The 27,956-nt window shown below is 36.4% G+C and overlaps 4 protein-coding genes across 5 annotated transcripts; 2 read left to right on the forward strand and 2 right to left on the reverse strand.

Annotated features, from left to right (window-relative positions):
- The first annotated feature begins 5,062 nt into the window (after window positions 1-5,062).
- On the forward strand, window positions 5,063-7,622 carry LOC127935273 (free fatty acid receptor 3-like). Its single transcript, XM_052532980.1, has one exon. The coding sequence runs from the start codon at window positions 5,245-5,247 to the stop codon at window positions 6,265-6,267; it is 1,023 nt and encodes a 340-aa protein (XP_052388940.1). The 5' UTR covers window positions 5,063-5,244; the 3' UTR covers window positions 6,268-7,622.
- A 1,031-nt stretch (window positions 7,623-8,653) lies between these two features.
- On the reverse strand, window positions 8,654-17,797 carry LOC127935275 (upstream stimulatory factor 2). Of its 2 annotated transcripts, XM_052532984.1 has the most exons (11): window positions 17,610-17,797; window positions 16,351-16,394; window positions 16,149-16,267; window positions 14,828-14,938; window positions 14,558-14,720; window positions 13,830-13,917; window positions 13,463-13,507; window positions 12,491-12,549; window positions 12,087-12,181; window positions 11,868-11,996; window positions 8,654-11,139 (listed from the first exon to the last, which is right to left on the reverse strand). In XM_052532984.1, exons 1-11 carry the CDS (start codon window positions 17,645-17,647, stop codon window positions 11,053-11,055), a joined length of 978 nt encoding a protein of 325 aa, XP_052388944.1. In that variant the 5' UTR covers window positions 17,648-17,797; the 3' UTR covers window positions 8,654-11,052. The 2 variants fall into 2 exon arrangements, with proteins under 2 accessions (XP_052388944.1, XP_052388945.1); XM_052532985.1 differs by lacking the exon at window positions 13,463-13,507.
- A 202-nt stretch (window positions 17,798-17,999) lies between these two features.
- Window positions 18,000-23,699, forward strand: LOC127935276 (lens fiber membrane intrinsic protein). Its single transcript, XM_052532986.1, has 5 exons — window positions 18,000-20,486; window positions 21,580-21,793; window positions 22,243-22,392; window positions 22,539-22,673; window positions 23,409-23,699. The coding sequence occupies exons 2-5, from the start codon at window positions 21,619-21,621 to the stop codon at window positions 23,468-23,470; spliced, it is 522 nt and encodes a 173-aa protein (XP_052388946.1). The 5' UTR covers window positions 18,000-20,486; window positions 21,580-21,618; the 3' UTR covers window positions 23,471-23,699.
- Window positions 23,700-26,801: 3,102 nt separating this feature from the next.
- On the reverse strand, window positions 26,802-27,946 carry LOC127934986 (C3a anaphylatoxin chemotactic receptor-like). Its single transcript, XM_052532566.1, has 2 exons — window positions 27,395-27,946; window positions 26,802-27,299 (listed from the first exon to the last, which is right to left on the reverse strand). The coding sequence occupies exons 1-2, from the start codon at window positions 27,944-27,946 to the stop codon at window positions 26,802-26,804; spliced, it is 1,050 nt and encodes a 349-aa protein (XP_052388526.1).
- Between the last annotated feature and the right edge of the window lie 10 nt (window positions 27,947-27,956).

Consider the following 27,956-nt stretch of genomic DNA (forward strand, 5'->3'; position numbering starts at 1 on the left):
CAAGTTGGTATGACAAAACTATGCGGCTTACATACTCAAAATCATCCTAAAATAGCCTAATTTCTAGCCTAAAGATTATTAAGGTTACGAGTCACTGTAAAACTGAAATCATCCCCAAACCTGAAATCGCCCATATTTATAAGCAAAAAAATAAGTCGAAGAAACCTAAAATGCAGGGACATGGCAACACTGAATCAGGGAGACCCACAGGAAATACCAAACGCAGGAAACACCGTCACTTCCTAGCATAATGTCATTTATTTAATCCGCCTTAGATTGTTAATTCATAGGTAGTGTAAAATCATAAATTACATAAACTCTCTATAAAAATGTTTTTATTGTGAATAAAAAAAACTTTATATATATATATATATATATTAGAACAGTAAATGATAATATTTCCTTCTCATTCCTTCCTTGTTTTACAAGAACAAATCCTCCAATTTGATCTGGTATTATATCCACATGTATGTTCCTCTGTCAAATATTATTTTCTTTTAGTGGCATTTTATATGTTGTTATCTTAAATATTATGTACCTTATCTTTTTTCACATTTGATTTAAATGTTTTGCTACTTGCTTATTTTTGTCTTTTTCTGTGTTTTTACACATGTAGTGTTCATCTTTGTGGTAGTTTCTAACATTTTTGGTTTGTAAATTGTAAAAAGAAAAAATAATAATATTACAACAAATATATTTTAATACCATCAGTTAACTCTAAACTATGATCTACAGATGGCAGCAGTGTGCTTAGGGTGTATGCCATTGCCAAAGAAGCAGATTGTAACAGGATATATTCTATTCTATACACCTGATAACAGTATCTGGTGGTTTTTATTAATCCTGTTGTTTTACTGATGCAATTTCTATAGTGTAAATACAGTAGCTGTATGAAGTCGTAAATGTACGCCAGAATGTTGATGAACTACAAAAAGCTCAAACCCTGTTTATATGTGCTACTATATTAAGATTAGATTCTATTATACATGGGTAAAGATGAAATGCAGCTAAACCAGAACTGAGATCAATAACTCAAATCTCCCATATGTGGCATAAGCACTGATCAGCTAGTCAACTCTATAGGTATTTAATCAATTGACAGATTTGCCTAGGATGAATTATTCTCAATTCATGTTAAAAGGTCTACAAATGTAGCAGACAATCAACCATCCTATCATGTCCAGTATCGTGCTTTGACAGAAAAGAGGATGCACCCCTGACTTACAAGGTAAGTCTTACAAGTACATGGTTCAGTTTAAAAAAAACAAAACAATGTTGGAACCGCATGGTTTGGATTTTATAAAGAGGTAAATGTAACTTAATTGTGTTACGATGTATGTAGTACAACTCGCATAAAAGTTACTTTGAAACCAAACAGCTTTTCTTTGATCAACGTCGTGAATTCGCAAAGCAAACTTTTTCGTAACCTATTTGTAACATTGGCATGGGCAATGTTTTTGCCCTCAAACTAAATTATATATTTCTATTTATCTTACTTTGCAGCACAAATGTAAGCTATTTTCTGTGAATGTGCAAGACGTCTGGTATATTAGCTAAAGGTAAAATAACTAGAACAATAACAAAGTGTCTAAACAATTCCTTTGATTTAGTTAATCTTTGATTTATTTAATTTCACCCAGTGAAAAACAAACACCATCCATCTTAATCTGCTGTGTTTTGATTGGTTATTTATCTCATAACCCATTACTCCGAGGTTCAGTTTGGTTTGGTGGGTGAAGTTTGGGGCAGTTCGGGAGGGAGTTCAGCTTCCTGAGAGCCTGGTGGATGAAGCTGTCCTTCAGTCTGCTGGTCATGGCCTGGAGACTCCGCAGTCTCCTCCCTGATGGCAGCAGACTGAAGAAGCTGTGTGACGGGTGTGTGGGATCACCTGCAATGCAGAGGGCTTTGCAAGTGAGACGGGTTCCGTAAATGTCCTGGAGGGAGGGGAGAGAGACACATCTTCTCAGCTGCTCTTACTATGCGTTGCAGAGTCTTTCGGCAAAATGCGTTGCAGGCACCATACCACACAGTGATGTAGCTCGACAGGATGCTCTCAATGGTGCCTCTGTAGAAGGTGTACATGATGGGGGGCTGGGCTCTGGCTCTCCGCAGTTTGCTGAGGAAGTAGAGACGCTGTTGTGATTTTTTGGCCAGTGCTACTGTGTTGTCGGTCCAGGAGAGGTCCTCTGTGATGTGCACACCCAGGAACTTGGTGCTGCTCATTCTCACCACAGTCGCACCGTTGATGGTCAGAGGAACGTGCTGAGTGTGCGCTCTCCTGAAGTCAACAACAATCTCCTTCGTCTTCTCCACGTTCAGAGAGAGATTGTTGTCACTGCACCACCCGGCCAGGCGGCTCACCTGGCTCCTTAGTTTGTCTCATCTTTGTTTCTAATGAGACCCACCACAGCCATGTCATCCGCAAACTTAATGAAAAGGTTGGAGTTGTGTAACGGTGTGCAGTCGTGGGTCAGCAGAGTGAAGAGGAGGGGGCTCAGCACACAGTGGCAGACAAAAGCTTGAGTTGACACCCTGGTTCTTACCTTATACTTGAGGTGATGTCACGTTTACCATTTCTAAATGATATTTCATGAGTGAAATCCAGTCATTCCTACAGGAATCTGTGTGATCGGGAGTTTTACGTGAACGCATAAAGTTCCTCCATGCAGATTTCACTCGTGTTCAAGTTAGAAGTGCTTGGTTTGAAACTGACTAACATGTGTGTGATTCTTTATACATTTCTACGCTATTGACAATAGATGTTTTATTTATTTTTTGTTCACTAATTTGACCGCACCTCGATTTAAAGGACTTGTTTCATGAGAGATCAAATTTTACTTGATCTTTAGAAATAAGTTGAAATCATTACCCAAAGCTTCCTCCTCAGTTGAATGCAGGGTTTACATATCTGCAAAACAAAACTAGGTAAATGGCCAAATAGGCCCAAAATATGCCACTCCCATACCTAAAATACATATTTTACAGTCACCATTTTGTTTTCAATGTACAATTTCAACTGGATTATCACTATACAGTAGTAATCATAAACACAGTCTGATTTCACAAAGCACCCAACCATTGCCCCTTACTCAAATAACTCATCATCCAGCATGATTTTATCATTGGAATACTACAAAATGGGCAAAATATTATCAAAAAGAGCACTTCAAATACAATTTATGCAATATGTCAAACTTTTAACCCATGGGGAAAAAAGTCAACCCATGGCAGCATTTTTAAAAATTTAAAGAAAACTGTGGACTTGGCAACCCTGTTCCAATGGCTTGTTCTGAACTTCCACAAGTTTTTGACATCAGACAAATGAACATAGCCTGTTGACACAGGACTTTATGTAATTATTAGTCAATGACATGAGTGTGACATTTAGCAGCTTGGTCTGGCCAGTCATGGTGAGGTAATAAAGAGGAAGGACAGTAGATAGACATGTTTTGCAGACAATTTTATCCAAAGTGCCTTTACTGTGTTAAAGGAAATCATTTATCAGTACTAGCATGCCCTGGAAATTAAACCCAGAACCTTGGAGATGCCAGCACTAGGATCTACCAGTTGAGCTGCACAAATGGGCAAATAATTGGGAAGAGAGAGGGTGGAAACTAGTCAAAAACAACTAAATAAATTAAATAAATACATTGATACAAATCATTGCATAATAAACTGTATTATCTTGATTCCAGTATTTAACAAATTTATTTTATCAGCCTCAAGATAGAAATAAAAAAAAGTGTTTTTAATTTGGTAATCATTTTGAGTTCGAGTCGAGCAAACGTTAAATATAAAAAGATACCAACAGGTTTAAATAGCTGCTAAATTATAATTTTTTTGATTCATGGTCATCTGCACATGGAACATTGTGTCATATTGTTAAATGGCCTTTTTGTATTCACAGACCTTTACAACAACAATGTTAATCCATCTGTCAACAGATTGCAGTTTCATGTTTGGGAAGCGAAGCTAATGTCATACGAAAGCCTCTATTCAGATTGGACTTTGACTCTAATCAGTGATAAACATGATAAAAGACACAAAAATGCCCATCCATTGGTCATGATTTATCAGTTCTGTTGAAGTTTACTGCTGCACTACTGTTTCTAAACGGGACTACTTGTGTCTTATGTGCATGACAAATATGACAGAGTCCTAATCATGGTTGATCACAAGAGTATGATCAGGTTATATTTAGATGCCATTATATGAAGACTGTGGTGCTACTTTTGGTTTTGTGATATGCATGTTGTTTTTGCCGTTTATAACTGTTTTTATAAACCTAAAATTGAGGTTGGAAATGGTTCCTGAAGCTTTCGGTTTTCTTTGTTTTTTTTAGTCTTTAAATACATAATTTGATGTGGTTAGGCATGTTTGGTTTGAGTATATACAGTTTGAAATGTAATTAAAATATTTAGAATATAGTAAATTCACTGGTTTATTTCATTTTTTTATTAAAGCATTTGTCTTTTCCTGAGATCCCTTGTGAATAATTGACTCACAATTTCTACTTTGCATTAGAATATATATACAGCCAGTATGATTATACTGTATATGATCACACACACACTCACTCACTCACACACATATACAGTATATACTGTGTATAGCCAGTATGATCATGGTTAATAAAATGATCCAAAGGCTTTTTGCAAGCTGCTATAAAAGCGTCAAGTTAATTTGTAGTATGTAATACCCATTCTTGAATGACGTCCCCAAACAGACTCCTAGTGAGTTTACAGCTTTAATGGTTTAACCGTCCAGTTCATTGCAGTCACGGCTGGATGGGCTCAGCTTCCTGCAAATCCCAATTATTCTGAATCATTTCACTAAGTTGCCTGATCTAGTGTGTGCACCAAAAGCAAATAAGGCAATGTGAGACCATATAAATGCCATCTTGCTGCATTAAATACCCATCCCCTTACATCATATCAGACCAATTCGAGCTCTTAGATGCACTAACCACCCATCTATCGCCCCTCCCATACACACCTCCACCCCCTACTTTTTGCCTTCCAAATAAATATGAACTTTTGTGCAAATACGAATTTCCTTATTGTCTTCATGTTTTTTTCCCCATGCAGTTTGGAGAGTGTTCAGCACTTAATTTGATTCAGGAACGGCTATTCCTACAAATGGAATAACGAGAGAATACTGGCAGCCAATGGAGAGCATATAAAAAGGAGGCATAAGTTAATTGATCTACTGTAGGTGAGCTACGAATCGACAAACGGATCTGACATGGAGCTGACTGTGTCCAGCTTCGTCTCATTGTTGGTCTACATCTTGACCTTCTTGCTTGGACTTCCCTGCAACCTCCTTGTACTTTTCGTGTACATCCGTAAGGCTCGAAAACACGGTGCCACCCCCAACGTAGTCTACGCTCTTAACCTGTGCGTGGCAAACCTGGCTCTAGTGTCATGGATGCCAGTCAAAGTGGCCGAGACTGTGCTCCAAGGTTGGGCGCTTCCAGCTGCGGTTTGTCCAGTTTACAGCTTCTTTCTGTTCTCTTCGGTCTATGGTAGCAGTTTGATCCTCACAGCAGTCGTCGTTGGACGTTATCTGAGTATTGCCTATCCCATAACTTACAAACTCTACCGTCGGGCGCGTACCTCTTGCCTGGTAAGCGCCATCTTGTGGCTCTTAGTGCTTGCACACTTGGGTTTTGCTTATATTGCTGAAGGAGGGGGCCATTTTGTGTCTTTATCAGAGGAGAATGTCTCAGCATGCTATGAAAACTTCACCCAGGTGCAGTTGGAAGTGCTGGTGCCATTACGCCTGGAGATGGCGCTGCTACTCTTCTTGGTGCCACTTGTTTTGTCAGCATTCTGCACACTGCGCTGCCTAGTGCTTGTCAGACACTCTGCTTTGCCCTCTGATGGGAAAAGAAGGGTGTTAGCCATTGCACTCTCCACTTTAGTAGTATTTGTGGTCTGTTATGGACCCTACAATGTTTCCCACGTGGTGGGCTTTGTATTGTACACTAATGTGGAGTGGAGAAGTGAAGCCATGCTTTCCTGCTCCTGCAATGTATTTCTTGAGCCAGTGGTCATGTTAATGCTTTCGCCGTGGACGCCGAGGGATTTGGTGGACAAGTTGTGCCATAAACGAAGGAATACATCATATAAGTCGTGGAATCACTGCAACAGGGCTTCCAGGAGTCCTCAAACAACAACTCAGGCTGCGTCAATAATAAGCCATGGTGAATCTAAAGATGACAAATCAAAAGCAAACAAAGCTGACCCGTCTATAAAAGAGACCTGATTAGGGTACGACAAGACACTCATGGAAATACATGAGATGTTGACTTTGATCATGGAATTTTTTAACTTCTGAGTGTGAGTCACCCAATCATATTTACGGGAAGGATATGAGATAATGTTTTGGTGGTTTTTAAAGTTATTGGAAGAGAGTGCATGGTAACATAATATTTTTAGCAGTATGACATTTTTCAAGACAGCTTTTTAATCACAGCTTTCCTTTTTCACTTATGTTTGCTTCTATATTACATGATACAATTTTTAATGGTTTTAACTAAACATTAATAAAAGTAAGTTATTATAAAGGCAAAAAATGTAAACTTTAGCAGCATCGGATCTTTTGAAAATGAGGGAAGATCTATAGTAAGACTGAAGTGGTTCTATGGAGGCTTGATGTATTTCATCAAAATCTGGACAACAGTGTGGTACTGTTGACCCATGTGCTTAATATGTACTATTCTTTGAAACACTTATTCTGTAATTATTGTTATTTGTAATATAAAATGTATAATGTGAAATGTGTAAAATGTTAACTATGGGTGCTGTATTGTAAATATAATTAAATTGCTCTTACATGGTCATTTTCCTGGTGCAGTTTTTGTGTATGAAAATAATGAATTGATGCAGCAAGTAATATTTTAAATATTTTAGGGATGGAACGTTGATGATTATTTTACATTAAGACAGTTATTATTATTAGTCTTAGACTGCCTTGGTTTGCATTTATGTCTGGTTGTGTTTTACTAGTTCTCCTGTGTATTCTACATCAAAACTCTGATTTAGAAATTTTTCCTTCGTTGCGCACTTTTTGCGACAAACACACATTACAGAAAGATGGATTCTCCAAAGTGAGTACGGTACCAGGAAAATAGACCTGCCTGCAACTCCCCTTATGAAAGGAAAATATATTTACCAATATATTTCTTAAAATGAATACATTGAATAATATATGGATGATACATATATTCTATAATATATTGCAAAATATACAAATTATTGCCGCTTTCAATATATTGCAATATATTGGAAAAAATAAAGATTAAATCCCATATATAAGAATATATGCCTAATATATTGCATGATATTTTCCATTATACTGCAATATATTTTTGTTTCATAAGGGCCAACTGCTATGCCTGGAACAAAATCCAGAATAATGTTCCTGTGGCTGAGTGGTAGAGCATTGCGTTGTGGTTCAATTCCCAGGGAACACAGATACTGATAAAATAAATAAATAAGAATGGATAGCCTGAATGCACTGTAAGTCGCTTTGGATAAAAGCATCTGCTAAATGCATAAATGTAAATGTAATGCAGCAAAGCCTCAAGGCCTACACCTAATGGCTCACTTGCCCAGTGTGGGTCCTCAGGAAACTTTCACCAAGTTCATCAAGTGGGTGTGCAGTGGATCTCCATACACCATCTGCCCCACTGTAGAAGAACTCACAAGCAATGCTCTGACCCCAGTGCAGCCAAAGACCAGCCATCCACCAGGTAGTGAACTGAATGGGATTCTGATAGAGCCCACCACAGACCATAGAGACCTGCCTGTCGTGATGGACAAGCCTAAATCAAGGAAGAGGTGGGAAGGAGTCAGCACCACAGAGACCTTTCAACAAACAAGAGATCAAGCATGGGAAAAACTGCACAACAATGCTTAAAAATGTAACAAAAAAAACAAAACAAAAAAATTGGATACAGGTTTATAACAACATAAGACTCCACAGTGACTTAATTTTAAATGTTCATATAATAGAATGCAAATCATATTCTGTTTACTGTATCTATGCCATCCAGGTGTCTAAAGTATGTTACAGGAGTTCCAACCCTTACGAAAATTAACCATGGTTTTACTACAAACAAAACCAAAAAGATCATGGTTACTACATTTAAACCATGGTAACCACAAATTAACCATGGTTTTGCTACACTAACCATAGTTTAACCATGGTATTTGGTTATATAAATGGTAATCAATTCACCAAGAAACATGGTTACTACACTGTTACTTAATAAAAAAAAAGGGAAATAAAACCGCTTATGTTTTTAGTATCTTTACAAACTTTTATTTTGCTTATTTTTTTATTATATTAAAAAATCTATGTTAAATAAATGTTTTTATATTACAGGTGCTGTTTTAAGAACTTGCAGGGTTGTTTTCTACAGTAAAGAAGAACTTTACCACAGGCCGACAACAATGTCTGAAGATTCGACAGTGTTTCTCACCATATATATATATATATATATATATATATATATATATATATATATATATATAGTCCTCCGTTGGCTTAGATTAGAAATGTCAGTGTTTTTGGGACATTGTCATTGCAGTGAATTGAATTTCATATGACTTAATGGTGATGTAGAAGATAAGACATTGTTTAAATGTTGACAGCTTTTTTCACATTTATTTTAGAATTTTTGTTTCTTTCAAAGAAAAATAACTACATATTGTAACTCTGGGTTTCTCTTTTATATAAGTACATACATAAACATCAACAGTCATTAGGCACGACAAACGCAACGTTGTTGTTGTTGTATAGCTTATAGATATCAAACCAGTGGTAAGAATGTCATGCTAAGTGTTCCTCAATTCAATCAGACATACATTAATAAAAATATTCTTTCTAAGCTTTAATTTAAAAGTAGCAGTGCATTAGACTATGGTTCTGGACTCAACAGTCATTCAAGTACAGCATTAATACTGTGAAGAGGACAGAGAGAGTGCTTAAAGGTCATCTGTGCCCTCTCTGTATTGCTATGTGAAATATATTTTGATGTTTCACTGGTTCAACACTTTCCTCCGGTTTCACAGACAAGTCTTAAGGCTAGTCCAAGACTAAAATGAATGTTTGAGCTGTCTCAACTGAAAATAACTTGCTCTGGCATATCTTAAAATATGTCAGTGCCATTGTTCTGTCACAAGATACAGACCGGTAATGTTTTCTTCAAAGGCATTTTTATAAAAGTTGCTTAAATACCATAATTTAATGAAAGTGCTAGTCCTGGTTTCAGCTAAGCCCCGTCAGTGATACCAGGCCTTGGTATGCTATGATCACAGGTTGTTTGTGATTTAACTTGAGGATACCACCACCACCACCTCGTGATTGGTTGCAGTAAACAGTCTAAAGTATTATTTTTGTAATCTAGCATTATATTATTCAAACTCTGCAATAAGCCTGACTAGGAAGGGAAAAACTCCGACCTGAATAGACCTTCAGGTTAGACGACATATTGAATTAAACATGAATGAAAACAAGGCTGTGAGAGATGGCCTTAAAGGTCCTATATCACGCAAATCCAAGTCTTAGGAGACCTAAGCCAGTAGACCTAAGCCCTTTTCATTCCAAGACTTAGGTCTTCTGGCCTTAAAACCTAGATTAACTAGTAAACACTAACACTATTAAGAAGGTTAAAGAAAATAAATCGGTTCACTTTAAAAGTATGTTTGATTTCCTTATGCATAGCTCATTAACAGTAACTCTCATTGCCATCAGTTATTAATGTTCACACTCTTATAATTAAATGGAGGTTGATAAATTTTAAAGCTCAAATCCAATTTTATTGATCAAAATGGTGTTGTTGATCAATGTCTAAATCAACGACCTAAATTAGGAATGTTACAAAATAAGATGGAAGATAAGCTACAATAAAATAAGCCAGAACACTACTAGCAGTAGCAATTCTATCTGTTTCTATTGTGCATCTTCCATTTTATTTGCCGTAGATAAACAAGCCAGGGAATTAGGGCTTATGAAGTACATTTCTTTGAATCAATTAATGACTTAAGAACAACTGGTTGAAATACATGAGAGAGATATATATATATAGAGTACATGTTTGAATCTAGTATGTTAAAGCCAAAGGGGAAAAAGTGCAGGATTACAAGGTTAGTGGGGAGATCCTAGGCTATTTTCCTGCACCTCAAAACCCTGAGCTACTCGTTCATCCTTCACTAAAATTACAGTGCATTAAATATAATGTACTCTGAAAACTGAGATTTATAGGTAATGCAGTTTTAGATATCACAAGTCTCCATTTTAAATAAAAACATACTCTATGCACTTTCATTTACATTCTAAGCAAACTTGTACTGTAAATTAGTCTTGATGTGCCACGATATCAAGTCTTTGATCAGCCTGATGAATGTATTTCACAAAGTCTGATATATGGAAAGACTACAAGACAGAAAAACAAAAATCGACTTCAAAACATCAGCCAAATGCAAAGGTTTTGTATACCTGCTGCTACGCAATTTCTTGAAAGCTAATAAATACAATACCGAAGAACCCTCGAAAAAAGACCTTCTGTCGTGTTAAGAGACAGTAGTAAAATTTGCACTATGTAGCAAAAATTAAATCCACAAAATGTTTCAAACAGAACAAAAGATGAGCATTAGGCATTAGCAGGCAAATAATTGGTTCACAAATCCAAGATTGAAGCTAAAGACATAAACCTGTGGCAAGCAGAATACTTCTGGAAGATGAGGGTTATTCCATATCAGTCGAGTCCAAGTGGTTGAATTCTCACGGAAGTGACGGAGAAAACAAAATGTGCTTGTACAGCAGATGTTAATTTCAAAATGGTCACAGTCTCTTATCAGAAGGATGTGTGTCTGTGTATCACATAAGCATTCATACCCTACTTGAGGTGCAGAACATCTTAACTCTGTGATGAGGCGTGTACAAGCAAGTCATTGAGGGATTATTTCTCCATGTCACTATCACTTTTTTTTTTTTTTTATTCGTGAGAATGTTTTTTTTTTTTTTTTTGTTGTTTTTTTTTTGTCACTGTGATGTAGTCTCACTGATTTCCAGGCCATGTTGTTGTAGTTGAGCTCTGAGCAGTGCATTGTCATTTTTCAGGTCTTCAATCTGCAGGGCAATGGACATTCAACATATTACCATTTGCCCAATCGGACTTGGTAAGCAAAACAACACAGATCTCATAAATTTACAACTTTGAATTATTTATTTATTTTACTTAAGGATACATTAAGGCATTTTTTTAAAGATTATCACAATGTGTCATCCATTTTAATTGAAACTGTAAACCTCTTGTACAACACTTTGTTCACCAAAAACTGAAGGTAACTGTTGAAAAGTCATTTGATTACAATTTAAAAGATTAATTTAATTGTAAAAGATGACAGCAATAATTTGATTACTACTGTATTAGACCAAAATAGATGGATAAAAAACTCAGGACCCAGAAAAACCGAAACAGAATTTCTGAAAAAATAAAGCCCGATTCATAATAAAGTGTTAAATTGTTCAAATTTTATATATATATATATATATATATATATATATATATATATATATATATATATATATATATATATATATATATATATAAAACTGATTAAACATCCGTTTTAATGATCAAAATTTAATTAAACCAATTAAAAACAGAATCCATAAAAATTAAACAAAAAAAAAAACATTTTCAATTCAACTAGCACTTGACTTGGACTGTATTGTTATTTATACTATCTGCAATTTAAAGAAATAATATTTTGAAGCAAAAAGGAGCATCTTAACTAGTAATCTGCTTTGAGATCCCACTGTGCATCCTACATAAACAACACCAACAAAAATACCTGTTGTCTTAGTAGCTCATTGTCCACTTGTATTCTCTCCACCTCCTTGTAGCTCTCCTGCAGCCTCTGGTTAGTCTGTCGGAGTTCTCTAATGTAGTCGCATGCTTTAGACAGGATGCCTCCTTTACTCTATAGACGACAACAAACAGCCCATTAACATTAGCAGGTGTAAAGAGGTACAATAGTTCCAAGAAGAATAGATCTGGTGCTGTTACTTACTGCTCCTGTTTTGGTATTGTCCATATTGCAGTCTGGGATGATTTTAGACAGTGTGACAATCCAGTTGTTGATTTTGTCTCTTCTTCTCCTTTCCACTGCAGAAACACCAAGAAAACCATTTAGCAACAGCCCAAACTTATCTACTTTTACTCTATACACTGAATTACTTCCAATAAGTCAATATGAAATCCAAATTGATCCCATTTTCTCTCCCTAATGCACATTCCTGGTTTTTCTTTTTTTTTTACTGTAACTAAATAGGCAAAAAATGTTTCAAATTCATAATTTTTCAAATTAGCAAAATTTGGGAAATTGATCATGTAACTGCTTGGTACAGATGTTTTTGCTTCCACTGAAACTGTACATATTGTGAGCTCTAAGACTTAAGGCTTGCATTAGTTAACCTTCATTGTGCTGTGCTCTCCTTCTCTCGTCACGAGGTGCCCGGGGGCCATCAATTTTCCTGTGCAAGTAGAGACAGAAGAGAAAAAGAGGAGACTTATGTAAGCTTGCTTTACTGCACTATTAAACTACCAAATGAATCTGCAAAAAAACAAAAATTTCTCCAGCCCGTTCACGGATATAACAACAGTTCAGTACTGAATCTACCCAAAGATTTGCTTAAATCTGGATTAAACAAGTAATGAGCCTGAAAGAAACCCTTTGATTTTTCTTCATTTCAGTTTTTAGCGGCCAGAATTGATGTCTTCCCAACATGAAGAAAACTCAAACACCAGCAAACACATCTGTTATATTTATACAGTACTGAATTAAAGAAATAGTTCACCCAAAAAGGAAATTTTGCTGAAAATGTACTCACCCTCAGGCCATCCAAGATGTAGAGGAGTATTGGAACAGATTTGAAGAAATTTAGCATTACATCACTTGTTCACCAATGAATCCTCTGCAGTGAATGGGTGAAATCAAAATGAGAGATCAAACAGCTATTAAAAACATCACAATAGTCCACAAGTTATTCACAACTCCAGTCTATCAATAAACAAACTGTGAAGTGAAAAGCTGCATGTTTGTAAGAAACAAATCCATCAAAAACGCATTTCTAACTTTAAACCGTTGCTTCTGGCCAAAATATGAGTCCACAGTCCGTAATAATTAATGGACTGAAGTTGTGTGGATTACTGTGATGTTTTTAATCGGCACACATTCACTGCAGAGGATCCATTGTTGAGTAAGAGAAGTAATGCTGAATTTTGATGAAGAAACCAACTCATCTACGTCTTGGATGGCATAGGGTGAGTAAATGTTCAGCAAAATGTTATTCTTGGGTGAACTATTCCTTTAAAAGCTAGCTGCAGCATCTAGAGATGGACAGGCTGGGAGCTGAAAGGGGGTGGGGTGTAAAAGGTCTTCCTCACCATTCTGATCTGCTGTGTTGAAGACTCTCACGTTCACCAAGGTCTCTGGGGATAGCAGGCAAGTGGGACAAATTTGTTTTGGTTGTTTTTTCTGACTGCACTTAAACTGATTGGAAAATACTTTGCATATTTGTATGTGAAATCATTGCATTTTCCAATTAATTCCATACTCTCAATCTGAGGTGTTTTGCAGGAAAATTCGTCAGGATTTGATTTGAAATTTCATTCTCATCGTTCTGCACACTGAAATTAATTTGGGGGAATGTGAAGGGATCAAATCATTATGTACATAGCACTAGGGTGAAAGGTTGGACTGGGCCGTGCAGACAGGAAAAAATGAGGGATGTTGATTCATGATCATACTTACGTAGAGTAAGTGTGTGTACGAGGGGCAATGGTCCGTGGTGTTCCAGTCTGTAAAACATCTGGTGGACTCATCATCACGTAAAACTGACCTAGGGAAAACAAAAATGGAAATGTTAAAATAGTGTTTGAAAAACACAATTTGAAAAAATGTGCACCTGCAGCATCTGTTATCAACAGTCTACGTTTTCGGCACATTGACATACTAGAACTTACTACCACTGGATTATGCTTAAACTGACAACATGGGTGCTCATGCGTGTTAAACCAATTTGTTTGATTTTTTCATAAGGTCATAAATGGCTTAAATAAACCTAACAGAACTGATTCATAGGATTCTGCACATTAACCCAATTGCTTCCAGCATGTAAACACCTTAACCTGCATTCTGTTTGTTTATAGCATGTGTAATATGTGACCGGAAAGCATCCTTACAGCGGATTTAAGTGCATCCAGCCACAGTGAGTGTTTCGCGGTGGGGAGGAGGAAACATATTGCAAATTCTGAATAATTTCTGGCCCGAGAGGTTATTAAAAAAATAAAATGTTCAAATTTTGTGCAGTAATAAGATAAGTGGTACAGTCGTAAAAACTGTGCACATATGCCATTGACATTTTGGAATACAATTCTTCTAAATGCAGCTTACTTGCTTTGCATATAAACAGGTAAAAACGGTCATTTCAATGCGTCAATGGCAAACACTGCTTTTGGACTTTGGCATGTGAAACTGACCTCCAGCCTGTGTGAGGGTCGGATCAGACGTGGCCTGCACTGAGACAGCTGTAGCTGTACCGTCAGTGACAGTTGCTGCTGGGAAGTAGGCAAAGCGTGTCTCTCCCCCCACCGTTTCACCCGCTGGACTGCCTCCATTACTAAAAGGGTTCTGGATGACAGCCTATAGAAAGATACATGAAAGAAATATGAGAGACATGGAGCCAAATTTGACACTGCATTAATTTATTACTTTTCTCCATGCTTTGATCCAGTCTGTTCCATACACACCTGTGCTACTGCTTGCTGTGCGCCTGCAAAGGCTGTGGACACTACACTGACTGCTGCTCCTCCATCTCCTTCCAAATGGTCCTCTGTTACCTGGACCACACGATATGTCACCTGTTTCAGGTCAGAACACAAATGTGAATTTGGTAGGAATGTTTTGTATCTTTTAAGTTGCATAATCTATTTGGAATTAAATAACAAAAATGCATTAAAACAAAAATGATTTGCCATTTGAAACCTACTGTTTTATCATAGTTTGACATTTTCTGAATGAGACGTGATATTCAACAGTAAAGAAAAAGAAAGGTTGCACTTCATTTTATCTACCAGGAATCAAATTATAAATGTAAAGTGGATGTTATATACGTTTGCTAAAACATTGCCAATAAGGGAAAGTGGGGTGATTTGAGCCTGTGGGGAAGTTGAGCCACCCCTTGTTTTGAGACAACCTTAAACAATATTGGTGATATGGCCACACACATTTGAAGAGTTTTTCATTTTACTAACCCTGTGATGGAGAGAAGCCCATGAAATAATTTGTAACTACATTTAGATTCAAACACTTTTTTATGTTCGAGGACTCATTTAGTTTTTTGTATCTGAACAATTACAGGCAAATTTGAAAAGAAATATCACACGTTTGGGCTTTAGAAGGTAATAATATGTGGCTATAGTGTTAGAGTGATGTTATCTCTAAACTGCTGGATAATACAAGTTTGTTAAGATGGTAGGAGTGGGGTAATTTGAGCCAGTGGCTCTAGTATGATTTTACTGTAATTCTAGATGATATTTTATCAATTGAAGACCCAACCTTTTTGATTTTGTTCTGAAATCTTTAAATGGGTCTTGTTTATGAAAACTGCACATTGAAGTATATACTTATATATACTGTACTTCCCCGCAGAATTTATACGTGGGATGTTGAGTACTATATGCCCAGTTCTATAAGGTCAACTTTAAAATCCCTTTAAAATTGTGAGCTGTATCTTTAAATAAATCTTTTCAGTAGTCCATCCATCCATTCTATAATCCAAACCTTTTTGTCCTTATTAGGGTTGTACAATTATGGAGCCTAACTCAGCGTCTTGAGCCACAGGCAGGAAAATCCCTGCTTGAATGGCCAGATCATCGCAAGGCTCACAAGTAGATTTTAAGAAGTAATTTTACTGGATTTCTCTTATTTTGATATAGCATGAAGTGAAAATATTCATAAAAGCATAAAATAATTCTTATAAGACTCGTTATTAAGACACAGTACTCAAGTCATGTTTTATTACAGAGTGACCCCAGTTTGAACCTTGGAAAGGTCAATGGTCACACTGACCTGTCCACCAGTGTTCTCTGTCCGGAACTGATACTGAACATTGTGGTCTGCAAAGGCTGCCGCTTGCTGGACGCTCGCTATTGTAACGGCTGCCTGCTCCTCCGCTCCCACCCCCTCTCCTGAGAAATGCACCACAAACCAACAGCGCTATATTTAATATATGCATCACTCACTGCATCCGCACATGCATGATTTTACTTACCCTCCTGCAGCTGAACAACCTCCTCAGTTTCCTGTTTCTCGTGACTGCAAAGACAAAGAGCAAATGTTTTGGGTCATGTTATAAAACTACTCAAAGGAAACTCCAGAGATACAGATCAAAATCATATAGGCATATTCTAAAGACACATTTCTGCTAAATGTTTAATTGATTACACTGGTTTAAAAATAATAATGTTATTTACAATAAAAGCGTTTACTGTAATTGTGTTTTGATCCTTTAGTCCCGGAATACAGTATAATTCGCATTTATACTTTTATTTTGAAAACATATTTTGTTCTAAATTTAGATATAATTAATGTGAGTTTTTTTGTTGTTGTCATATTTAAATTAAATAACCTTCTTATTTTTCACTCAAGGACAGCTCAGATTTGTGAAAGAATCGCGAACCGATTCATTGAAAAGATCCGACTCAAAGAACGATTCGTTAACGAATCGTACATAACTACTACATTCATTCAGTCTTGATGCAATTAATTAAAACGACATTTGAACTATTTGAAAATCCATTAAAAACTCCAAATGACTGAAAAAATATGTTCTAGTTATAAATCTGAACTAGATCATCAAGATATTTGTGAACAAACAGTGAACGCCCCCTTCTCATCACTACAGACCGTTCAGTTTCTAAAGTGGTCTGCAAAATTTTAAAATACTAATAGCGACGATTTCTCTAGATAAAAAATTATATATATATGTATTCACACGGGATTAAATAAACACAAACTTCGGTATGCACATAAAGCCTCTGGTGGAAAAGACTGCGGTTTGGTTGCAGGTTGAAGGGAATTTAACAGTTAATGCTTTAAACTGCTGAAAGAGCTTTTGTTCCAACAGTAACAGCCTACACACGACATTTCTATTTGAAATATCAGTTCAAATGTCTTTCATTTTTCAGAAAATGTCAATTTTGAGGACCACTGTTAAAGGCAAACATACACCGGCTTGGAGTTGTGTTTTCTTCTAGTACAAAGGATAGACAAAAATCACCAAATTAGCAATCGGGCTAATAGTGATATAAATATGTCGACCATCTATGTTAAAACGCCTGCGATCTGTTGTTTTCTTCGTGCTTTTCGTATATGTTGTTTAACTTACTATATTAATGGCGTGCATAAAACTTTAGAAAAGTCAAAAAATAAACTTGAAAGAGGATTGCTAACTGTCCTACTATGAAAACAGAGCAGAAAATGGTTGACTGGGGCCTTGAGGTTAGCCGTACATAAAGGACGCGCTCTCACCTCGTCGAGGTGTCCAAGCTCTGATCGAGCATATCCATGAAGGCGAGCGGTTTTAAAAATGCGATATTCAGCGACACTTGAAATACGGGAGATGGAAGCTCTGATCACGGGGACAAACACACGGGTCATGTGAGAAAGACAGTCCAGGACACGTGAGGTGCAGGCTGGGCGAGGAGTTAAAATGGAGATCGCTGTGGAAGAAGAAGGAAGGTGTCCCGGTTGTTGTTGCGCTCACTGCGCGGCTTTGTTGCGTATGTTACGCACTCCTGCTCTCGGTCTAATCGAGTTCTCGAGTTGTTGAATCGCTTTTTTTCATTAAGTATTTGCACTGACGCTAAAACTGTTTTTATTTGTCCTTTTATTTATAAGCGTTTGGAACATTAAAATCACGTTTCCGCCTTATTTCTGAACCGCGTCGAATTGCTTTGTTATCGTTTTTACGTATCCATCCGCAAGCAGCCACATTATAGAGCTGCCGTTAATAAGATATGGAGTGGAGTGCTTATTTAAAACAAAGTGTGGTTTAGGTTTAGAAACAATAATATATTTTTGGTAGATAGATAAAACAACACGTCCATGCCTGAGTACGTACTATGAGAGAACTTGTATTTCGCAGGTAACATTACGGGCTAGAAACAGAACAAATAGGGAGTCTAACGATATATTATTGCGATAGACTTTCAACGCTAAAACTGGGAATTTAAGTTCAAATCAGATCCAACTAACCTACTGCTATAACAGCCTCGCGAATTTTATGATGACTGTCATGATGCTTTGAAATGTCTTTTCATAAATAAGTGAACTTGAAAACTTACCTTGTGTTTCGCCACGACTTAGAACCTGGTCGTTTTTTAATTCAAAACTTATAACGTGCACAAAATATAAGATTTTCCTTGGTCACATCAGCACGAGGAATAACGAATATGACGAGTGGTGATTTTTCTCAGGTGACCCCCGCGATCCAATCCGGGTTTTTGGTCAAACCACATGACACGAATGCAAGAGTGGTGGATAGGAAATAGACATTTTATTTTAAAAGCTGTAATGTGAATGAACATGCTAACCTCATTTACATAAATACTCCGAATTATTAATTCGATATAGCCTACACGCGTAACAAGTTTTCATTAATATGCCTAAACATGAAATTATAAAAGCAAGCGTTTCCCAACAGTAGGCTACTTCTCTATTTTCCTGAACTCGCACTGCTGTAGCCACAAGACTGTGCTGCTGAATGGCAAATTGAGCTGTTGAAATCAATACCAAATTTCTTTTTTTAGCCTTGAAATAATTAAGCAGTGTATTTTATATACATTGTTTGAGAAGTTAACGCGATGAACAGCTGAAGTCAAAGACATTTGACAACATGGAATATGAATTTGAACATGCAGTATGTCCAGCTCATACACCTTAAGGGTTCCATTTTTTCTGAATTAAAATAATGTTGAAAATTGCGTGGTGGACAGTTATTTCATATAAATCTGATGTTTATGGGAGGAGAAATCCAAGTAGTATTAGACATGTTTGGCAAAGCATCACTTTAAACAGATTGTCACTAGAATTCGTCCCTACAATACAAGCTTTTTTTTCTGTTATTTCTTATAATTTTCATTCAGCATTCACTGAAAACCCCCAAACAAAATATTAAAGGTTTTATTTAACCTTTATTTTTTATTTTTTGTACAAAATGAAAGTTTATTAAAATGCAAGTGTCTAGTGCTTTTGGATAATATCTGAAGAGAGTGTTAACTGTCCTGTTGACCATGCAGTTATTCTTTATTGTTAACAGGTATTTTAATTCTGTGCGTTGTATGTATGTGTTCTTTATAAATATTTAATATGTGGATTTATTTTGCTCCAGCATTCCATAAGAGGGTGTAGAAAATTGGTGGATGGGTATTTTGCAGCATTGTTGAGATATTACTGCTTGCTTTGTTGTAAAGCAAGGACCCAAGAATTTCACTAAACAGTACATTTGTATATACATTAATGTAATTTGTAAGAATAAAGGGTTGCACTTTATTTTACAGCCCTGTTCCCCATGTACATACTATGTACATATTATAGTAATTACAATAACTATGTAATAACTACTAACCCTGAACCTACCCCTAAACCTAACCCTACCCCATGTAGATACCTTGTATTACCAGAACTTTCTTAGATAAATACACTGTAAGTACACTATAAGTACATTTAAGTACACATACTGTTAAATAAAGTGCAACCGAATAAAGTCATGCAATTTGATTAAACAGTTCTGATTGTCAATCATACAGTTAAGCTGTTTTTGTCGCAATAAGTCAAATGCATTCCTACGGGTTCTCCATATTAAAAGCTTGTTTGTAAGCATCGACTTGATTCATTCACATATTTACAGATCATATTTTTTTTTTTCAAAAGCAGTTTTCCCTCGTTGTTGAACTATATTTAAAAATTGATTCAGTAATTTAATTTGGGAATGGGAAACATTGAGTTTATTGCACTTTAAACTATAGGTATGCCATGGGCATCCACGCTGTGGCCTCTGTCAAAGCAAGCATGCAACTCAGCGTTTTGCATTGACAGCTTTACCAAAGCAATCCTTTGAATATGTGCAGCTACAGAACAGTCTACTCTTCAAACAAAAGGAGGACCATTGACATCATGCATACACATAGTGAAAAGTCGGACACACCAGGGCCCCTGCCCTAACCAGTTCAAGTGTATTTGTTTCAGGGACAGAGGAGGTAGCATTTAAAGGATTTTGCCACCATCAACAAAAAAGGGCAACAGAGGTTGTCTATTTCTCTTAATATCTCTCTCTCCCTCTCCACTCTCTCACTCCCTCTTTCCCCAGAGGATAAGCAAAGAGGGATTTGCCTCAGAAGCAACAAGGTAAGCGATGTAAAGCACTTTTTTTTCTATATATATATATATATATATATATATATATATATATATATATATATATATATATATATATATATATCTGTAATTCTTAATATTTGATTCATTGATTGAAACGTAAATGCAGTGTAAATGGAACTGGTAGTTATTTTACGATAAGCGTGCCAATTAAATACATTGCAGAAATGTTTTATCTAACCTGGAATATCAAAAATAGCTCTGATGTTTAAGTAAGATGGCTTTCTCAATTACAATATTTTGAAGTATACAGAAACAGCTGTAACATCCATATTTTTAAGCTTCTTGTGTGAAGAAATTTGATAAACGAAATGAATTATGCAACTATTTAGAAATCTATTATTGTAAAGCTTTAGGAATGTTTTTAAAGAGTAGATATTGCTGAATTATTGTAGATAATACATAATGCTGTTTTGGAAATGTATTAAAAAAATTCCCAAATGCTTCTGTGTTTAAATTGAGAAACTGTAATTATTTTGTATATGAATATGTACTTTACATGTTATTATTTAATTTTATATAATATGTTTAATTTTGTTAACCTAGTTTGGCGAGAAAACTAGTTAGATTTAAAAAAAAAAAAATTTTCTTTATATTTTTTATGTATTCGTTTACAAGATTTTGTTTCCCTTATATGTTTGGTGCATATTTCAAAACATGATAAATAAAATCATTTATGCAAGTGTAAAGAAATCTGCAATTGTGAAGTGTATGTTTAAAAAGTATATGTTTATTTTTAAAAAGTAGATATCGATACCAAATTCATAATTCTTTTCTGCAAATTTATTTTTGAAATGCTTTATGCATATTTTTCGGAAATGCTTTTTGTGTTTAAATTGAGTAACTTTAAAAAGAAAAGGTTATATTGATAAATTAATATTGATGCGTGTTTATATTTAATTAACCTTTTAGCCAAATGTTTGTTTGATGAGAATTGATTTTATTTTTGATGTTTTATTTATATTTTAGTTTTAACTGAAGAATTATTTTGTATTTCCCATTTATTAATGTTTGTGCTAGCATCTGTGTCTGTAAAATTAAAACGTCTCTCCTATGTGTATAGTGCATATCTCCTTCCTGCATTGTCACAGCGTGTGTCAGAATGTACAGCTTTACGGGTGGAGGCCTGTTCTGTGCCATTATTGGGAACATCCTGATAGTGGTTTCCACAGCGACAGACTACTGGATGCAGTATCGCCTCTCGGGCAGCTATGCCCACCAGGGCCTGTGGAGGTACTGCATGGCCAACAAATGCTACATGCAGACAGCAAGTATAGGTAAGCAAATGTCTTCATGCAAACACCAGAAACATATTTTGATGTGTCTATAATATATGCATTTTTCATGGCTTTTTAAATCAACTTGAACTTAAAAGTCCCTTACATCATTATAAAATAAATCGGACACCTGCATTTGAGCATTTAGACAATTTGTGCCTGTAGATGGCAATGCATTATTCTTTTTGCCATACAGAGCTCCGTACTCTGGTTTGAGTTTTCTTAGCACAGTCGTATTCTGAACAGGTGTTCCAAAGTTGTACCCCTGGTCTCATAAGATGGCATCTGAGATTACAGGAGCTGTACTCTGGTTCGTTCAAGGTGATTTTGTAGGGACAGTTCTTCAAAGATCAAATAAGAAAAATCAGACAAACAGTGATTGGCTGGGATGGGAGGAGAATGAACATAAACTTATTGACTGTTAGAACATTTCTTGTCTCTTTCCCCAGCATACTGGAATGCCACACGGGCGTTTATGATCCTATCGGGAATGGCATGCTTTGCAGGCATCATGGCAGGCATCCTCTCATTTGCCCATTTTTCCGCCTTTGAGAGATTCAGTCGTTCCTTTGCAGCAGGAATCATGCTTTTCATCTCCAGTGAGTCACAAACATGCACAATGAGCTGAAGAATGTGGATTTTTAGCATATTTAAATATAAATAAAAACTGTTCACAAAGTCAAAAATATAGATGGCACTACGTTTCCTCTGTCCAATTTTAATTCATCACTTTTTTCACACCCAGCATTTTTTTTGCTGCTTGCTATGGCGATCTACACTGGCGTAACCCTAAGCTTCCTGGGCAAGCGTTTTGGAGACTGGCGCTTCTCCTGGTCCTACATACTGGGATGGGTGGCCATGCTCATGACCTTCATTGCAGGTGATAGAATACCAAATAGACTGCTATCTAAACCAACCGCATGTAGTTCTGTGTATTTTTGTTACTTTGGATCCCCCTTAAGTTTGTGGAATACACTGTTTTAATTACTGTGGATATTTGTAGCCTACACGTGCATTTGGTTTTGCCGTAAAACAATCTGCCATTTTAAGGGAATTTCGTACCTGGTCACCAAACTTACATACTCCCTGAAAAGACATTTTAAGGATCGTGGGGAAAAAACAATCCATTTACATTATTAGAAGTCATTTCAGTGTGCCATCAGAAGGATTTTGAAACTGATTTTTCAAGGTAGAAAATGTACATACTGTTGCTTAAAGGATTGCATTGACTCACAGATGTTAAAAGTTATGAAATGTTCTCATGGTGCAGAATGAAAGGATGTGGGATGTGGTTGAAAGGACTTTGATTGACCTTTTGATAAAGTAGTTTCACACAAAAAAACAAAAACAGAAGGAAAAAAAAAACAGGATGTGCATGCAGACTAAACTAAAATTCACTCTCACAGCTATCTTTATGACAAGCACAATAAAAATATAAGTGCGCCTGTTATTCGCATTATTAATGTGGTGACCTACCAATGGTTCGAATGAACAAAAAGAGCTAAGTAAATATAATTTCTTATTCTTTCATGGATTTATTTCACTTTTTAGTTGATACTGAAAATAATATTCACACTTGTTTAAAAGTTTATGATTTGAAAATTGTCTTTTGCAGGGATATTCTACATGTGTGCCCACAGATTGTATGAATCCAGGAGAGTGGTTGGAAGTCGCTAACCTGAAGCAGAAAGTGTTGGCACAGATATCTTCAGAGGACCTTCATCAGACCTTAATGTTATACCTTAAAACTCTAAACTGCAAAAATACACAGACAAATTAATAGTTTAAAACAGCATTAAAGGACTTTTTTACACATGCACATATATTTGTATAATTCTGCACAGATAAATAGACCAGTCTTGACAAAAGTTTATTTCACTTTTCATATTTTCTTTTTTTCAATAAAATTCCGTATCAAATCATTTTCTGTGAAATTTCTCTCTCAGTACAGTGGCATGCAAAAGTTTGGGGACCCCTTGCAGAATCTGAGAAAATGTGAATAATTATATCAAAATAAGAGAGATCATACAAAATGCATGTTATTTTTATATTTAGTACTGTCCGGAGTAAGATATTTTACATAAAAGATGTTTAGATTTAGGTCACAATACAAAAAAGTTTTGGAGTCCTTCAAAACACAATCTAAAAGGTAGAAAAATAATTATTGTTGGTTTACTGTAGCTGTATCCCTTCTAGCTTCTAACTGCAAATATAACACGTAATTACTGTATTTACATTAGGCAAATGTAAGGGTATGTTTACGGTTGTGGTATGTGTAGGTGTTAATAAACCATAATTTTACCGGTAGCATTTTTTTGTTGTCGAATTGTACTGTCCACTGTTTTAATGATAAGTAGCACAATCTGACAGGGTAGGACAAATACACAGAACAAAGTTACATGGAGCAGAAAAACACACACACAGAGAGATAAGTTTGATTATAAACTGGATGTATATTGTTTTTGTTTTTGAACAAACTCTATATAGTCTATTTATCAAAGGATTGGGAGATAGCCTAATCAGTTAGAATTGTTTTGCACGTCAGTATGTAGGCTAAACTTATAATTTAAATGCAGGTTTTAAAACAAATGGTATAAATTGTTAAAGTCCGCATGAACCGGAAGTTGCAAACCACTTTTCTCCAGTGTTGTGATGTATTTCCTAGAGAAACGGAATACTAAATAAGGAAAAATAGTGGGCGTGGCTTTATTTTCCAACTAGCACCTGATTGGATCTAGAAAAGTAGGTGTTTCATTCAGAAATGGAGGCAGATCTAAACGCAAGTTTACAATGGGATGTTGAGGATTACTTGCCGCCTGAAACACCACCAGCAGTCCCACTCAAACTTTGTGAGGCACTATCGGTGTACACTGACGGGACCGCGTTATCTGTTAATGACAGATATCTCACGAACCCCATTTCGTGTTCTGTCCAATTTTTGAAGCATTTGTGTGTGAAGTGCTTCCAGCAAATCCGTGACCTCTCTGTTACCCCTCCTTCCTCGAAATGTAAAAATCTAAACCATCTGGACGGTAAAGAGGGAATTTTAGGGAATGGGAAAAGTGTTTTGTGTTTCGCCAGCGGTTCCTGTGTTGTGATTCGACAGCAGCTTAGCACATGTTGCACTCCTGGAAACGCGATTGGGCTAGTTTTGGACAAGTTTTGAGAAGCAATTGGGCAGGATTTGTTTTGAAAACCTGGCAATCCTGATCTGAATGCACATGCTGGAGATGTACTTCTAATTACAGGAGCGCCTTTACTGACGAGATGCACATTAAAATCGCATTCGATTTTTTGCACAGCCCTCCAATCTAGTTAACAAAGCTAAATATCATTGCCCTTTGTGTAATAAGTTACAGAAACTGTTTATCGCACCAACTTAAATAATAAAATACACTTACCGGTTGTGATCCATTAACAACGCCTTCTCCAGACAAAGAGGGAACTGCTCCATCTTTCAAGAATAATCTTTGTGCGAATCCGGCATTAAACTGATTGAGATTGAGGAAGCTGTCCTCAGCAAAATGTGCTGCACATAGTTTTCACATGTGGATTATGATTTTCGGGAACCGAGTTAAACATAAATTGTGACCATTGATCTCTAAGTACAGCATCCCTGGGAAGGCCAAACAAAGGTGATTGGACTCCGAGATGAAAATGACAGCGTTTCAACGACATGGTGACCAACACACGCTAAACGCAACTCTTCCTTTTCTCCGCGAGAGCGAACAAGACCACGCCCCCTTTTTTGTGTATTCTTGTGGGCAGACGTTAGTCAAAAAACTGTTCTAGTGACGTTATTAATGAAGGAAGTAGAGGGGTGTAATCCAAACTGGTCGTTCGATGTAGGCGAATTATGTTAAATAAAATATCTCCCTTGGGATTGAACTTTGAGCTTTATAATTTTACAGATATTATTCATACTCTAACAACAACATTACACACTAACTAAAGTTTGAAACATGGGATCACGAAGAACGCAACCTTTTACACTGGATGCCATATGCAGAGCGCTCGATCCACACTGATGACAGCCAGAAGAAAAACACTGCAGAATATGTTGGCATACTTGAAGAAACCATTGAATTTGCATAGAAAAACTCCAAAAGGCCAGTGGTCAAAGAAAATACTTGAGATGGATCACAGATACAAAGATGTAGGATTTCATAAATAATAGTTACATTATCCCAATGTTTGCTGTATTACATTTAGAAGACACTTGACTTACAGTACATTCAGACTACAAGTTTTTTACCAGTATGCATGTTCCCTGGGAATTGAACCCACAACCTTTTGTGCTGCTAATGCAGTGCTCAACCACTGAGCCACAGGAACTCTATTCAAAATTAGATGCTGTGGAGTAAAATATTCATACATATTTAACCTGACATTTTTAGCCAGAATTTTTTTGCACTGACTGTATAGAAAATCAATAGGAAAGCTATATGGAATTGTAGACAATCTGGTAAGGAAGTAATGGTAATGTTCTTACCTGTACAAATCAGCGTTTTCACAAATCAGACTAAACCATCAAGGAAACAACACCCTGATCCTTTGTGACGGAGTCTACAGCTGTGTTTGAATGTTAAAATGTTGAATATTCAAATATCTTACCTGCCATCTAATATGAGTGGTTAGGCAAATATGTAAATTAATTTTTCACAAATATTTTAAATCAAAATCACTATTCTGTAAAATTATTTACTTCTGAGCAATGCAGTATTTATTATACAAATGTCTTAAGGCCATTTTTGTACACTTTGTTATTTTTCAATACTGCTCAATTTTTAATGTTGCAGTGTCACTGCAGATGTTAGTTATTTAAGTGTGCTCAGTAATGCCATTAAGAGTTAAAGGATTAGGGGTTTTAGATTAAATTTTTACCACATTAGACATCAGAATTTGAACAAATAAACTAATGAAAGTCTTTATCAGATTTTGCTAATGAAGAGTAATTGCACCACTTTTCATTTTTATTAGATATTAATCTTGATGTTATATTAATCTTTTAAACTTTAGCTTCACACTCAGTTTCTGCAGGCTTTGGAATAGAATTACAGTTTTTTTCTCTAGTCCCTTGATGTGAGAGATTTTGGCCTTCCTCCATAAGTGCTCTGCGAAATATCCCAGTCAAACTTTGGTTGCAGCATCGACTAAAATCCAATCCCATGCAGAAATACAGAACCGGGTTAATGCAGCTGTTGAAATAGGCTAAGTTTGAAACCATAGTCCATCCTTCTTTTACTGCCTTGTTGTTTCTATTCACCAACTTGACCAGTCCTAGAACGTGATAGGGGGCCCAGCATAAGAAAAAGGCACAGACCAAAACGACAAGAATCCGAAGAGGCCTTGATTTTCCAGAGAGCCGTGTTCTGCGTATCCCAACAGCAGCTAGTATATAACAGATTAGGATGACCAGGAAGGGCAACAAGAATCCACAGATGAAACGATTTAAATAGTAGACATACTTTGCTGAACTGCCATCTCCTTCTTCTTCTCCTTTCTCCTGAAAATACAATTATGAATACATAATAATAAAATTAATCTTTATGCAAACTAACGAAGGCTGGCACATGCAGTAATTTGTTATGCCATTCTGACCTTGAATGAGCAGTGGCTCAAGTTGTTCTTGTCAAGGAAGACCTGTCGGTATACAAAGTACGGTGAGCTGAACATCACTGCCACAATCCAAACTCCCACACTGACCACACGAGCAGCACATAACGTCCGTCGTTTTCTGGTGAACACTGGATGCCAGATACAGAGCGCTCGATCCACACTGATGACAGCCAGATGAAAAACACTGCAGAACATGTTGGCATACTTGAAGAAACCATTGAACTTGCAGAGAAAAACTCCAAAAGCCCAGTAGTCGAAGAACAGACTTGAGATGAGTGATATGACTCGTGTCAGGCAGAAGATCAGGTCTGCTACAGCGAGATTGACCAGCCATATGTTAGTGACTTTGGGTTTCATGCGGAAGCCGGCCACCCAGATGACCACAGAGTTCCCAATGGTCCCTAGGAGAGTAATGATGGTGAGGAAGGCAATGCTAACCTTGTCCATAATGGCTTCAATGTCCACTGTAGTGATTGCATGGTGGTTTGAGACCTCAGAGTGGGTGTGGAAGAGAAGAGCTGTTTTGAAGGTCATTCTATGATCA

This window comes from Carassius gibelio, chromosome A19 (genome assembly GCF_023724105.1).
Source record: "Carassius gibelio isolate Cgi1373 ecotype wild population from Czech Republic chromosome A19, carGib1.2-hapl.c, whole genome shotgun sequence".
In the NCBI taxonomy this organism is placed as follows: domain Eukaryota; kingdom Metazoa; phylum Chordata; class Actinopteri; order Cypriniformes; family Cyprinidae; genus Carassius; species Carassius gibelio.